We start from the raw sequence: 12,769 nt of genomic DNA on the forward strand, positions 1-12,769 counted from the left end.
TAGAAGCGCTGAGAGGAATATATTTTTTTGAACAGAGTGGCAGGGCCAAAATTTAAGGGGAAAGGTTAGCGAAGAGTGGCCACCTGGTCCTGGAGAGTAAGAGTTCCGCGCGCTCTCCGGAGCCGTTGTGAGAGGATTTCCGATCTCATCCCATAACGGAGTCCCGAAGCCAACTCACCCACACCCAAAAGAAAAGAGAGCCGCCAGCAGCCCGAATCAGGCCATGCCCTTGAACCTAGTTCAAGGGCGATAGAAGAGAGAGCGATGGGGATCGGCAGCCGGGAGCATTAAACAGAACAGCCAAGAGGGGGTTCAGAAAAAAAAATTCCCGCAACGGAGGAGCATGCGCGCCGGACCTAGTGACTTAGCGATTTTTTTTTGTTCTGAAAGAAAAAGTGAGTGGGATGAGGATGGAGTAGTGGCCATCACCCTGCAAAAAAATGAATAAAAGATAAATAAATCTGTGATTCCAGGGGATCCAGATCAGGGAAAGACCAGGAACCAGGACCAGGAAGCATAAGAGTGAGTCCGCTCCAAAGGGGGAGTAAAGAAACCCCAAATTTTTTGTTTTTCCGTAGGGAATAGGTCACAGCTCCGCCACCCTGGCTTGTTTTTTCTGCTGGTCTCGAAGGAACAGACCTGGCCACGTAGTGCGGGACCCTCGCCCACTTAGGGAGAAGAAAAAAATCACATCAACTCATTTACTCCCATTAATTATTTTTGTTGGACGTCTCCAGTTATAAGTATATGTATGTAATTTAAGTCCGTCCATATTTATTATATATATGTAACCTATTTATTTATATTTATTATATTATTTATTCCTATTAATCTAATTATTTATTAACCGCCAGTAGTACTAAGATGAGGGGGGGATGAATAGGCAGGCCTAGTTTAGAAATGATATCGTGTGAAAATAGGAAACTGAAGTAAAAATTATAACGAAGAAATGAATTGTTAAGCGTTTCGTATGGGGGGAAGAGGAGCCACAGCAACGAGAGGGTAAGGCTTTTGCCAATGGCAGGGAGATCCGGAACGTGTGATTCAGATCTCAGGTAGGGTGGGTGCGTCGGGGGTAAAACATCGACACCTCGACCTGGTCCAAGTCTGTGTTGAGGGAAGACTGTAATGTTGTTTGTCGAGTAGAGTCCGTTTTTTTTCAGTTTTTTTTCGTCGGTTATTTCTGTTGTTTCATTTTGTTCGAGATGTCCAATCAGTTGGTTGTTGTGCGACCTGAGGGCTTGGGAAGTATCCAGCCCTGGGATGACTGGCTAGCCGGCCTTGCCCCAAAGAAAAACAAAGGTTCGTAACATGTCGAAATCGGAATGAAGGTATATTTGCGGTATATCAGTATATAATTTTTTCTTTTCTTTCATATGTTTTTATTAACAATCTGTCCTATTGGACAATCAGCAGATTACATTGATTAAATGGTAACAATTGAATGAGGTGTGTACTAATACAATAATGACCATCAATTCAATCACACATTTCATCTATCCATTAAATTGTACTATAGAAAGTTCCAAACATCGTTTGTTTTTCAATTTGCGACCTCTCAAGTCGTATTTACGTGCATCACTTATGCCACTGGAGTGCATTCATATCCTTGTCTCTCTTTCACTTTCAAAGAAGTCGACTTTGGCGCGCAGCTACAGCGACTATCCAATTATAGCATTCTTTTTCGCTCTCTTTGAATCGGTATTGAATCGTTTAATGCGACATTATATGTTTAAACCTTTTTTCACACAATCAAATGAAAGGGGAATTTAAAATTAGCCAATATAGTAGAGCATTTATTCATTTAACGGCTAAAACGATATGTTCAGTACGGAATGTTCAAATTAGCTAGAAATTTTAAATAGAATATCAAAATCGAGGAATTTGATTTCCGAATAAGGAAGGAAGGAAGGAGGAAGGAATTATTATATAAGAATATTATAATTAGAATATTAGGATGAGAATATTAGTTAGAATAACTTCCACGAAAATTATGAACCACGAAAAGATTTATCGCAGTTCAGGTAAAAAATATCGTGGTCTTATTTTTTAAGCACTGATAAAGGAATGTATGGATCGACAAGAAGAATTATTATTATTAGTAATTTTTCCGCAACTTAACTCAAGCTGTTAAATAAAGGTAGTTTGAGTGGTTCCTTTTTTTCATAGGTATATTTACGGTGTATTTTGAAAATGAGACCGTTTATTTGATCGACAAGTCCGCTCTCACACTGACTTTCTTGCCACCATGTCAGGTACACACCTTTGAAATGTTTATACTTTCATAGTATTTTCTAGTATTTTCCATTATGTTTTAAGGAGTGCAGTGCACCAATGTGGAAGTCGTGTAGAAATACCATTTAGACCCGTGTCGTAGACCACATCGAATAGTAATTCGTGATCAGCATCGAATTCCTGATCGTTTATCACCAAAATCTCATTTTTTTAATATTATTGAAAAAAACCTTATTTTTAAAAATGGGTTAACGGATGTTTTCCCACTAGCGCTTATATGGGGCTTATATGAAAATAAAACGGTCCTACTTATCAACAAACGTACACATTTCCTTTAGAGGTGAAAAGTGAAAACTTAAAGTGTTGCAGTCTTCTAGGATAGTGATTCCTCAATCGGATAAATTTATGTTTTTAGGGCTGAGTTTCTTAGCTAGTTAGTAATTTTCAACCGAAACTATGACTAAAAATAAATTGTCAGTATATTTACGGTATATTTTGAAACTGTGACGTATTTTTCGGTATATTTCTGAGGGTCAGACCGTATATCTTATCAATAAATGAACCTTGAGAAATAGCTATTCATCTTAACTAAGCGGCGCATCTAAGCGTCTAGTTTCTCAGCCACATTCTAAAGTTTTCGCCCGTTTTTCCCCCGCCATTGCACAGCGCCGTCAGCGCCACTTTTTTCGTTGCTTTCCGCGCTCGCTAATTGGCAAACCAGATACACGGAAAAGTACATACGCAAAAGGAACAAAAAGAACAAAAGGAGGAAAACAACAGTTAGTCGTCAAATCTCCGACGCGCGTCTGACAGAGCTGGGAATAAGCTCAATTCACACACTACAATACGTACATTATCGCATAAGCAGTAGGTATGTATGTACTTATGTGTATACCAAATTAAAGCAATATTTGAACATCAGATTATTACCAGTATATTAGCGTGCAGCAGGCGCCGACGACGTCGCGTCGTCCATATATCACCAAAGTTAGTCTTATTTGGATGTGTGTTTGTGTGTGTGTGTGTGTATGTGCCTACTTTTGCCGTCCTGCCGTTTACTTGTGTGCATGTGTGTGTATGTGTGATGAAATGCAATTTTTATTTGGCATTTTTCGCGCCTCAGATTCCAGGCGTATTGCTCTTGATTTCTATACTCGGTACTTGCAAGGTATACACAGTATTAGTACGGTATGGTATTGCGTTCGTAAAGCGTTGAAGAAGAACGCGTTTCATAGCAGAGGATCACAAAAAGCAACTAATATCATTATCTACCTATACTAGAGAAATGGTCGCCGTTTTTTCAGTCCAGTCCAAGTTGGAAAACAAATTCTCATCTTTCCGCCAGAGTAACTTGAGCAGCAGTACGAGGCAGCAGCTGCAGTGCCTCTACTGATCAGGTTACCGGGTATCCCAAATGTCGAGTCACTCGACTGTAGCCGTTCTCTCATTGTTTTGGAAAAACGGCGCCGCCATTTTTGACAAGTTCTCGCCACCGAAACCATTAGTCGGAATTAGTTTCAGGCATTTTCTAATCCGAACTTCATTGTGTTTTTAGAAACCAGATTACCATGAGCTCCACGGAGGATAACAACAGCAGCAGCCCGGCCACCACGCCCCAGGAGGGCGAGGCCCCTGAGCAGACCAATCCCAGGGATCTCGAGAAGATTGAGGAGGAGAAGCTTAAGTCGAAGTACTCGAGCGGCATGCGTGTGCCCGGAGGCCACTCGGCGTTCCTCCAGAAGCGTCTGCAGAAGGGGGTAAGTGTGCCATGTGCCCATGCCCTGGTCCGTCTCACATAATCTCTACCCTTCTGCAGCAAAAGTTCTTCGATTCGGGTGACTATCAGATGGCCAAGCAGAAGGGTGGCAGCGTCAAGCAGGTCTTTGCCAACAAGGTGACCACCGGCGAAGCCATACCAACACCCGAGACCGTGCCGGCACGCAAGACCTCGATCATTCAGCCCTGCAACAAGTTCCCAGCGACAAGCTAAGCTGTCGTAACGCCTCCCCCAAAACACCCAAACACACATCCCCAAACGCAAAGCCCTCTCCCAGCAGCCCACCCCTCAAATGCTCCTAACATATAACCTAAATTTCAAATGCTAATTGCGGCGCACTTTCAGCCCAACTACAAGCATTTCGCGGATGTTTCAGTTGGTTTTTTTTTTTTGTGTTCATAAAACTCCCAAAAAGATCGGTTCTCCAAAACCTTATTAATTTTTAAGAGAAACTGCTCAGCATATTCCTTCGGTTAAACACACACACACACACACTACTTGTACCCCCCAAATCTCAAGATCAAGTCATTTCTCATGCCAAGGAAGTTGGGCAGCACGAAGCTTGTTGCAGAATATGCATATATATACCCGTATCTGCGTAACATTATCTTAACCTACCCAGATTGTATGTAGCCTTAAGTATTAAAAGCATAATAAACATAAGTTGGAGCCAGCAAGCTACATTTTTCTCGTATTGTAAGACCTCCCAGAAGGCAAAAGTCTCGTTCAAGCTTGCCGAATTCAATTTTTAATGCGAAAACCAAACTGGAAATAGAATCTGTTGTAAATGAAGCCAGGTATATGGCTATTAATTAACTAAAATAAAAGTCCTGTTCGTACTACTACATTGTAATGCTTTTCTCTTAAAACTCTTACTCTTAGTTGGGGAAAACTGGCATTTGGCAGTGTAATCTTTAAGGTAAACGAATCGGCTAAGATGCATATAATATGCGTACATTTTGTAAATATATAATTAAAATTCACATGAACAACCAGCGTCTGGTCTGAGGGTTTTAAATTATTTAAATTAACCGCCACACTTATCGATAGTCATCGATATTCACAGTGCCCACCACTAGCACCGACTAATTTGTGTATTCGGCGCGCTGAAAATGTACATTGTTTTTGGTATTTTGTTTTGTTTATAAAAATTGGCCTTCAAAACGAACTTTAATGGATGCATTCGACGAATGCACCCACAGTCTGCTCGATGTGGTCACCCATCTGGCTACTTTGTTGGCCGCCCAGGAGAGTGGCCCGAAACGGCCAACAGCTGCGTCTGTGGCCAAAAAGCGCAGCTGGATTTTCGAGGCTCTGCTGCGGAATGGTACAATGCCGTCCTCCACCAAGGAGGCGTTCTTGCGGAAGGTGTACCTAGAAATGAGCGGCGATCGAAAAAACGAAATGTTGCGACACTTTCAGCACATACTCGGCTCTCAGGATCCATTCATCGCGGATGCTGTCATCCCTTTGCAGATGGAATCTGATGGCTGGAAGGTTTCAAGGTTCAGACTCAAGCTGTTGCAGCCAGGACCACTGCAGCTAAATAAACCTACCGACGGCAGTGAAGGCTATGCCGCTCTAAATGACCGTAAAAGAACGATGTTAACGTCCGTCGATGATTTGCGACGGCAAGGCAAGCCACTCCAGTTCCAGCCCCGCTTTGATTTTCTATTGAGCAGATTCGGTGTGCACCGCGCTGCCCCCAAGCGCCAGCAGTTGGTGGCCGCCTCCGTGACTTGCTCCGCCATCTCAGAGTCCATGGCTCGCATAAGGGAGCCCAAGGACCAAATGATGCGCTTGACATATCGCCTGCCGCTGCCAGTAAAAAGCCCTTTGCCGGGTCAGATGGGCCGGGAAAAGCTGGAGAGGAACTTCATCGCCGAGGGCAAGCCTGAGAAGCACTTTTTGTCGGATATCAGCATGAGCAATGAACTGTTGCTTCTTCAGAACAAAGATTTGGTGCTGTACTACATCGATCAGGCAGAGCTCATTGATCATTTGAAGAAGGCCGCCGCTGGCCTGCAATCGGAGACGTTCGAGTGCCCAGCCGGAGGCGGGGATCAGCTCCAAATAAAAAGAAACACTACAGTGCGGACTGTGCTGCCCGAGGTGCTGTCCGATTTTGTACAGCCCTTCCTAGAGTCTGGCACCGCCTTCCGTCGCCTGAGTGCCCGCATCAAGAGCCGAGGACCTCGTCTGGAGGGACCCCTTAATCGGGTTAATATCCCACTCTCGAATCTCAATCTTTAAAAATACTTAAGTCTATCGTCTTACGTTTTCAGGCCATGCGGGACACCATCATTGATTTTTTGTCCACCAATCGACAGTTTTTTCTCTCCCTGCCCGCCGAAAGCTTTTCGCAGCTGCTGATGAGCGCCCAGCCCGCCATGCGACTGCTGCAGCATCTCGAGAGAATGTTCGAGACGGAACCTAGTTGTAAGAACATGACATACCGATCCCATTCTTAACTGCCCACCATAATTCTTGACCGACATTTCCAGTGAACTTGCACTCTGGTGTTTCGGGGACATTTATACTAGCCAGCATCGGGTCGGCCATCGACACGTGCAGCAATACCGACTTCTTGCAGCTGCTGATGTATTTGCTAAAGTGCATGTGCCAGACCTACTTTGCGCAGCTCCAGCGATGGGTCTACAAGGGCGAACTAGACGAAGCGGTGAACGAGATCTTTATCAGACGCCGTGCGCCATTGGATCGACAGATCGACGAGTGCAGCAAAGAGTTCTTCGATAAGGGATATCAGGTGCACGAGGAGGAAGTGCCAGACTTCTTGTCGGGCTGCGAAACTGTCATTCTCCATTGTGGAAAATACAATCGCCTGCTCAAGGCTTGCAATGCTCAGGTGAGAGCGATTTAACTGAAGGAAAACATGAAAGGTTCCCTCTTATAACCAATCTATACGAATTGCAGCATCCCGCCTTTGATGTGGCATACCCCGATATAGTTGTTTGTCTCTCGGAGCAGCAGCTTACGACGATGCGCAGGAACTTGAACGATAAATACAACAGGATCCGACAAACCTTTGAAAAGTGCAGCATGAAAAGCATCTTTGAGGAGCGGATGGCATCCAAGCTTCGTTTCAAGAACCGCATGGTCGAGCGAACGGAGTCCTTTATTGCTGCCTGGGAGGAGGAGCAGCGCGAGCTCCTCCTGGAATCGAATGCCAAAAAGCGGCTGCTCTACGACAAGATCAACGCAGAGCAGGAACTCCAGCAAAGGAATCGTGTCCAGCAGCGCCGCCTGGAGGTCGTTCAAGAGCTGCAGCATCAGCGGGACCGTGAACGGTACGAGGATCAGCTGCTGGAACGGGAGAAGCTGGCTCTGATAAATAAAATACAAGTACTCCGACAGCGGGACCTGGCAGCCGAGGATGCTTCAGGATGGGAAATGGCCGAGAGCCCAGATAATAGTTCAAATACCAGCTTTAAATCTTGCCTTGAAGGCACAGACGCAGATCTACAGACAGACGCAGACCCTTCTTCATCGGTTGATGAAGAACAAAAAGCAACAGACCCCCCTAAATCCGTCGATGAAGAACAAAATGCAGTAGACCCAGAGCCTGCCCCTGCCTCTGTTGTGCCATATCAAAGAACTCACTCGGATGTTCTGAATTCCAACGAAGAAGAGCCCTCTTTACCCTCAGAGCTGAACCGCAATCGTCGGAAAATGTTGTCCTCCGCGCTGTTGCAGGAATGCCAATCGGAGGTGCATCTGGAGGAGTCGTCAAGCACAGGAACAGAGCTAAGGGCCTTCCTGCCTCCGGACATCAACATGAACCTCAATAGGTTGGAGGAAACCACTGAGCAGAGTGATCTGCAGCGGAACCGACAGCGTATGCTGCAGCATGATGGCTTCAATGCCTTCAACTCCATGGAGGATGTGCACACCGAGCGCGTCAAGTGCCAGCTGAGGTCGGACTCGCCGCTGGCCAGGAATCGGCGACGGGTGATGGCAAGCGAGTTTGATATTCCGAGCATTTGCAGAAAAATTACCATCCCATTGTCCTCGATTGCGGAGAGCGGCTTGCACTTGCCCCTCGAACTGAACAAGCTACATTTGGAGGTGCCTCTGGATGCTGCTACTCCCATGTCCACCACATCCGATGTGGATATCGATGGGCTCTCCGACCACAATCCTTTCAAAGAAGAAGAGTCTGAGACAGATGCAACGGATTACAACGGACATGCTCTTATTAGTAATGCCGGTCATGAACAGGATCCTGAACCGCTTTTGCCGGCCAATCCATTGGCTGTTGAGCCTGCACAAGCGTCTGTGGAGAGAAGAGTAACTTCAATGACCAGCAGACTCCCAGCGGTTAGCTGGCCAACAAATTTTGGAAAGATAGCGGAACACGAAGAGCCTCAGATCTCAGCCGTTTTGGTGCCGGAGTCGTGTAATCCATTTATGGCCAGGCGCTGCCTGCAGATGTCCGTGATGGAGCCGGTCAGTGCGCACTACGCGCTGCTTCGCAACGAGGTGCTACGTATCTTCAAGGAGCAGCACATCTATGAGCACTTTCGCATGCTGCGAAACTACTTCTTTCTGCTGAACGGCGAGTTTGGGACACAGCTCACGGGCGGGATTTTTGGCAACATTAGGGCGGGCATGGATCCCCGCAGCCTGTGCCAGAAAGGTGTGCTGGACGTCATTCTCAACAACGCGCTAGGAGGCTGTGCGGCGTCCGACGACACCCTTGTGGCACAGAATCTCACATTGGACTGCACAAAGATACCGGATGGCCTGGACTTTATGTCGCTGGAGGCCACAGGCATGCTGACGCTAAAGTGCAAGGTAAATTGGCCGCTTAACTTGGTGATTAGCGGTGAAACAATCACCAAGTACGGGCAGATCTTTGAGCATCTGCTGAAGCTGCGGCACGTCACCTTTGTGCTCGAAGGCGCCTTCCAGCACCTACAGCACCTGGCCAAGCTGCACGGAGCAGCACTCCGCACTGCGCACCAGTTTAGGCACCTGCAGGCGGTGCGCCACAAGCTGTCGCACTTTATGACCACGTTACAGACCCATCTCGTTGCAAACGCGTTGCAGGCCACGTGGAACGCCTTCAAGAAGGACTTGTGTGGCTGCGACTCCATCGAGGGTCTCTACCGGATGCATGTGGCGTATTTGAAGCGGGTAGCATTCCTGGCACTGCTCAATCGTCGTAGCGCCAAGATCAAAGAAACAATTGACGGCATTCTTGTGATTGTGTTGAGGTTTTGCAAGTATGTTTTTCCCCATTTAAAATGGTCGACGGAGATCTAATTGATCCTTCCTTTACAGGGTTCTTCAGTCGCAGTCTTTCGTGATCGACGGCGAGGTTTTTGTGCATCCGCGCTACAAGCGCCTGGCGCACGAGGAGGCAGAGTTCGAGAAGTTCCTGCAATACTTCATCTACTTAGGCAACAAGTTGGCTGCCTCTGGGTACCAAGAAGAAATCGGAGACCTGATACGTGTTATTAATTTTAACAACTATTACAAGTTATCTGAGGGTGCCACATCGACCAGCAAGAATTAGATGTAGTTAACGAGCGGCCATTATCGACAGAAACTGGTATACGATCTGTTCGAAGCAAGTGAGAAAAGGCTGTATAAGATTTTAAGGATTGTTAGAATGTATGCTGCTTGATCTTACTAGAACTTAAAGAAACCTGTAGCTAGTGTTTATTAAATAATGTTGAATTTTTCCCTATGTATAAAATGACAATTGTTTTAATGGAATAAAAAGAGCTATGTGCGACTAGAGAAAGACTGTGTATACACGCGTGCAGTCTTCCATGGAGGGGCTTTCTGAAAACTTGATCCATATTGGTATGCTCTTTCTGAACAGTCGGAACCACTGGTATAGAAGAGGTGGCATTGCTTTAGGTTCGGTGGTGGTGAGTCGTTCTTCCTCTCCAACATGACCTCACAGTAAAGTCTCATCTAGCGTCTAAAGACTGGCCCAGTACTTAGATCCGAAAAATGTGTACGTGAGCAAAATCAGGATTGATATTCTCGCCGCTTATTCTGTGAGTATTTCAAGTACAACGTTGAAATGGGCAGCCACAAATAGAAACCAAACAAGCGATTAAGAGAATTTTGCGACGACGACATAGTAAAATTAATAAAGGCGGTCGAGCAGGGGGAATTGTTATGGAATTTAGGGAATGAAATACAGGTTGATTACATTTCTGTTACGGAATAACGGATTTATCAAATATTGCGGTGCTTTAGCGCCCACAATTAATACATGCTTTCAAATAAAATTTGAAATTTGCAAACAAACGCATAACAGTGTAGCCGTAGGGCATGCACACCTGGTCACACTCGGCCGCTAGCTAAATATATGAAACGTTCTGCAAGCAAACCTATTTTCGGATCTGAATATTAGGAGTTAAGTGGGTTAAATTCGTCTTCTTCATCGGTATATTTACGGTATATTTTGAAAAAGACGGCATATTTCGGTATATTTCTGAGAGTCGATTAATCCGCTGGCCATGAGTCATTTGAAGATTCGGTTTTATTTTTATCTCTTAACTGTATCCAATTCGCGTCGTTTTTACCACCAATAATCACTGACAATGCAGGTGAGGGGTAGATTTCCACGCATGGCCAGCGCCTGCTGTGCTGGAAAAGCTTGGAGTTCCACTTTTGTGGGTGTGTGCTGCACCTGAAATATGAAATTCCATATTTGGGCAGATGCGAGTCGCTGTGGCAGGCCAAAAATAAATGGACTGTGAATGAAAACTCACGTGGCTCGGTCTTTTGCAGGACCCAAATGAAGACACCGAGTGGAATGATGTGCTGCGGGCCAAGGGAATCATTGGACCCAAGCAAAAGGAGGCCGAAATCACAGAGGACCAGATCCAAGCGCTGATGGACGAAGCGATACAGCGGCGCACAAATCTGCCCCATAGTGAGGGACAGCGCGACAAAAAGATCAATGACATGTCGCTGGATGAGCTAGATGAGCTGGAAGACTCCGAAGACGAGGCTGTGCTGGAGCAGTACCGCCAGAAGCGCATTGCGGAGATGCGCGCCACATCCGAGAAGGCCAGGTTTGGCAGCGTGCGTGAAATCTCGGGGCAGGATTATATCAGCGAGGTTACCAAGGCCGGCGAGGGCATCTGGGTGGTGCTGCACCTGTACGCCAACGGCGTTCCGCTCTGCGCTCTCATCCACCACCACATGAAGCAGCTGGCCGTGCGGTTTCCGCACACAAAATTCCTGCGCTCTGTTGCCACCACTTGCATACCCAACTTCCCCGAAAAGAACCTGCCCACGATATTCATCTACCACCAGGGCGCCATGCGCAAGCAGTTTATTGGCCCCTTGGAGCTGCGCGGAGATAAGCTGACGGTTGAGGAGCTAGAGTTTATGCTCGGTCAGGTGGGCGCCGTTTCCACGGAGATAACCGAGGATCCCAAACCGCAGATCAGGGACAAATTGCTGTGTGAATTGGAGGACAAAAGCTCGGAGTTTTACTAAAGCTCACCCTCCCCACATCCCCATCCACATCCAATTAAATCACCTTCAGAGATGATCTGTGTGCCCGTCTACTGATATTATGTTGTAGCATTTATGTTTCGTTGCCGTCTTGTGCTTTTTCTTCACAAATAAACCTTTACTTTTCTATAGAAATCCGGATTCACTTATTACTCTGCTTGGTACTGCTGGCCGCCGCCGCCTTGGCCACGCTCTTTGGCTTGCCCCGGAATATGTTGGGATCGATGATGTTGTAAGGGTGCTCGCAGGCCGGATTGAGGACGCGGCCGCGCCTCAGCTCGTGCTCCTCGAGCAGGTGGGGGGCGAGCAGTAGGAAGAGCTGCTCGGTCCACGAAGGAAGGCCGAAGCTGGAGAAGCACAGCTCCCAGTAGGGTAGTCCCAGATGGGCGATGGACATCCGTAGGTATTCGCTGAAGGTCTCCGCCAGGAACTGCCAGCTCAGGGTGTTCAGCTCCAGCAAATAGAACTTTGGATTATTCGAGCTTGTCGACTCGTACAACATGCATACCTGGAAGAAACGGAAAGCAAGTCAATATCTGGAGTCTGAGGACACAAAAGAGATCTGTGTCACCTTTGCCATCTCGTTGATGTTGTTTATCTCGAATATCTTGGACTTGGCCGTGATGGTTGGCGTGGCGTTTCCCCACTTGTCCTTGCCCGTGCCACTAGAGGCGCTCGGCATTCCCAGGGGCAAAAGACTGGCCGTCGAACTGGAGCCAGCTGCCGGCAAGTCAGAGGTGGTGGCATTCGGCGTATGAGCAACCCCACTGCTGGAGTGCGTCGTCTCGATGTTCTCCCGAAGAAGGGTCACCTGCAGCAGGTGCGGAAAGTAGATGTGTCCCACGCGGCGAATGTCATTGGCTGTCCGGTGGTGGAAGCAGGGATATGTGTAGGAGCAGGTCTCCGCATAGCACTACGCACTACTCACGCGCATACTGATAGCTCCAGTTGAGCACGAATCCGTCGGTGGACAGGTAGAACTTCTTCATGTCCTCCGGCAGGTAGACACAGTGTCTCTGCTCCCAGTTCACCACCTGGCAGGCGTTCAGCGGTTGTCGTCGCTCCAGGTTCACATTGCACACTCGCGGCACGGTCGCTGGCAGGGCATGAGGGTTTGCGGAAGTGAGAGGAGCGCTAGCTGGATGGTTCATCATTCCACCGGTGGATACTTACAGAGCGTCTTGATGAGGCCCAGCGTCAAATTTTCGTAGAATGCATCTTCCGGCGAGAGTTTCTTGTTCATTATTA

At 47.0% G+C, this 12,769-nt stretch overlaps 4 protein-coding genes and 1 long non-coding RNA gene across 5 annotated transcripts; 4 read left to right on the forward strand and 1 right to left on the reverse strand.

The window, feature by feature from the left end:
* Positions 1-123: 123 nt before the first annotated feature.
* LOC113565978 lies at positions 124-761 on the forward strand. The gene is made up of 3 exons (XR_003408863.1): positions 124-395; positions 474-522; positions 579-761. It is a non-coding gene; the product is annotated as an uncharacterized LOC113565978 (long non-coding RNA).
* Positions 762-2,846: 2,085 nt separating this feature from the next.
* On the forward strand, positions 2,847-4,693 carry LOC6595992 (cAMP-regulated phosphoprotein 19). The gene is made up of 3 exons (XM_002020977.2): positions 2,847-3,106; positions 3,791-3,992; positions 4,052-4,693. The coding sequence occupies exons 2-3, from the start codon at positions 3,804-3,806 to the stop codon at positions 4,223-4,225; spliced, it is 363 nt and encodes a 120-aa protein (XP_002021013.1). The 5' UTR covers positions 2,847-3,106; positions 3,791-3,803; the 3' UTR covers positions 4,226-4,693.
* Positions 4,694-5,162: 469 nt separating this feature from the next.
* LOC6595991 lies at positions 5,163-9,766 on the forward strand. Its single transcript, XM_026989498.1, has 5 exons — positions 5,163-6,232; positions 6,298-6,451; positions 6,517-6,878; positions 6,947-9,258; positions 9,317-9,766. The coding sequence occupies exons 1-5, from the start codon at positions 5,186-5,188 to the stop codon at positions 9,549-9,551; spliced, it is 4,110 nt and encodes a 1,369-aa protein (XP_026845299.1). The 5' UTR covers positions 5,163-5,185; the 3' UTR covers positions 9,552-9,766.
* Positions 9,767-10,525: 759 nt separating this feature from the next.
* LOC6595990 (viral IAP-associated factor homolog) lies at positions 10,526-11,656 on the forward strand. The gene is made up of 2 exons (XM_002020975.2): positions 10,526-10,602; positions 10,787-11,656. The coding sequence occupies exons 1-2, from the start codon at positions 10,597-10,599 to the stop codon at positions 11,501-11,503; spliced, it is 723 nt and encodes a 240-aa protein (XP_002021011.1). The 5' UTR covers positions 10,526-10,596; the 3' UTR covers positions 11,504-11,656.
* A 5-nt stretch (positions 11,657-11,661) lies between these two features.
* Positions 11,662-12,764, reverse strand: LOC6595989 (tubulin polyglutamylase complex subunit 2). The gene is made up of 4 exons (XM_002020974.2): positions 12,695-12,764; positions 12,450-12,617; positions 12,093-12,382; positions 11,662-12,029 (listed from the first exon to the last, which is right to left on the reverse strand). Exons 1-4 carry the CDS (start codon positions 12,762-12,764, stop codon positions 11,664-11,666), a joined length of 894 nt encoding a protein of 297 aa, XP_002021010.1. The 3' UTR covers positions 11,662-11,663.
* Positions 12,765-12,769: the final 5 nt, after the last annotated feature.

Source organism: Drosophila persimilis, unplaced genomic scaffold (assembly GCF_003286085.1).
Source record: "Drosophila persimilis strain 14011-0111.01,24,50 unplaced genomic scaffold, DperRS2 tig00000431-arrow-pilon, whole genome shotgun sequence".
Lineage (NCBI taxonomy): Eukaryota > Metazoa > Arthropoda > Insecta > Diptera > Drosophilidae > Drosophila > Drosophila persimilis.

Coding starts and splice junctions, on each gene's coding strand:
- LOC6595992 (XM_002020977.2), top strand. CDS start 3,804: ATGAGCTCCACGGAGGATAACAACAGCAGCAGCCCGGCCACCACGCCC. Junction 3,993..4,051: donor AGAAGCGTCTGCAGAAGGGG/GTAAGTGTGCCA, acceptor ACCCTTCTGCAG/CAAAAGTTCTTCGATTCGGG.
- LOC6595991 (XM_026989498.1), top strand. CDS start 5,186: ATGGATGCATTCGACGAATGCACCCACAGTCTGCTCGATGTGGTCACC. Junction 6,452..6,516: donor GTTCGAGACGGAACCTAGTT/GTAAGAACATGA, acceptor CGACATTTCCAG/TGAACTTGCACTCTGGTGTT. Junction 6,879..6,946: donor TCAAGGCTTGCAATGCTCAG/GTGAGAGCGATT, acceptor TACGAATTGCAG/CATCCCGCCTTTGATGTGGC.
- LOC6595989 (XM_002020974.2), bottom strand. CDS start 12,764: ATGAACAAGAAACTCTCGCCGGAAGATGCATTCTACGAAAATTTGACG. Junction 12,383..12,449: donor CTGGAGCTATCAGTATGCGC/GTGAGTAGTGCG, acceptor ACCACCGGACAG/CCAATGACATTCGCCGCGTG. Junction 12,030..12,092: donor ACATCAACGAGATGGCAAAG/GTGACACAGATC, acceptor CGTTTCTTCCAG/GTATGCATGTTGTACGAGTC.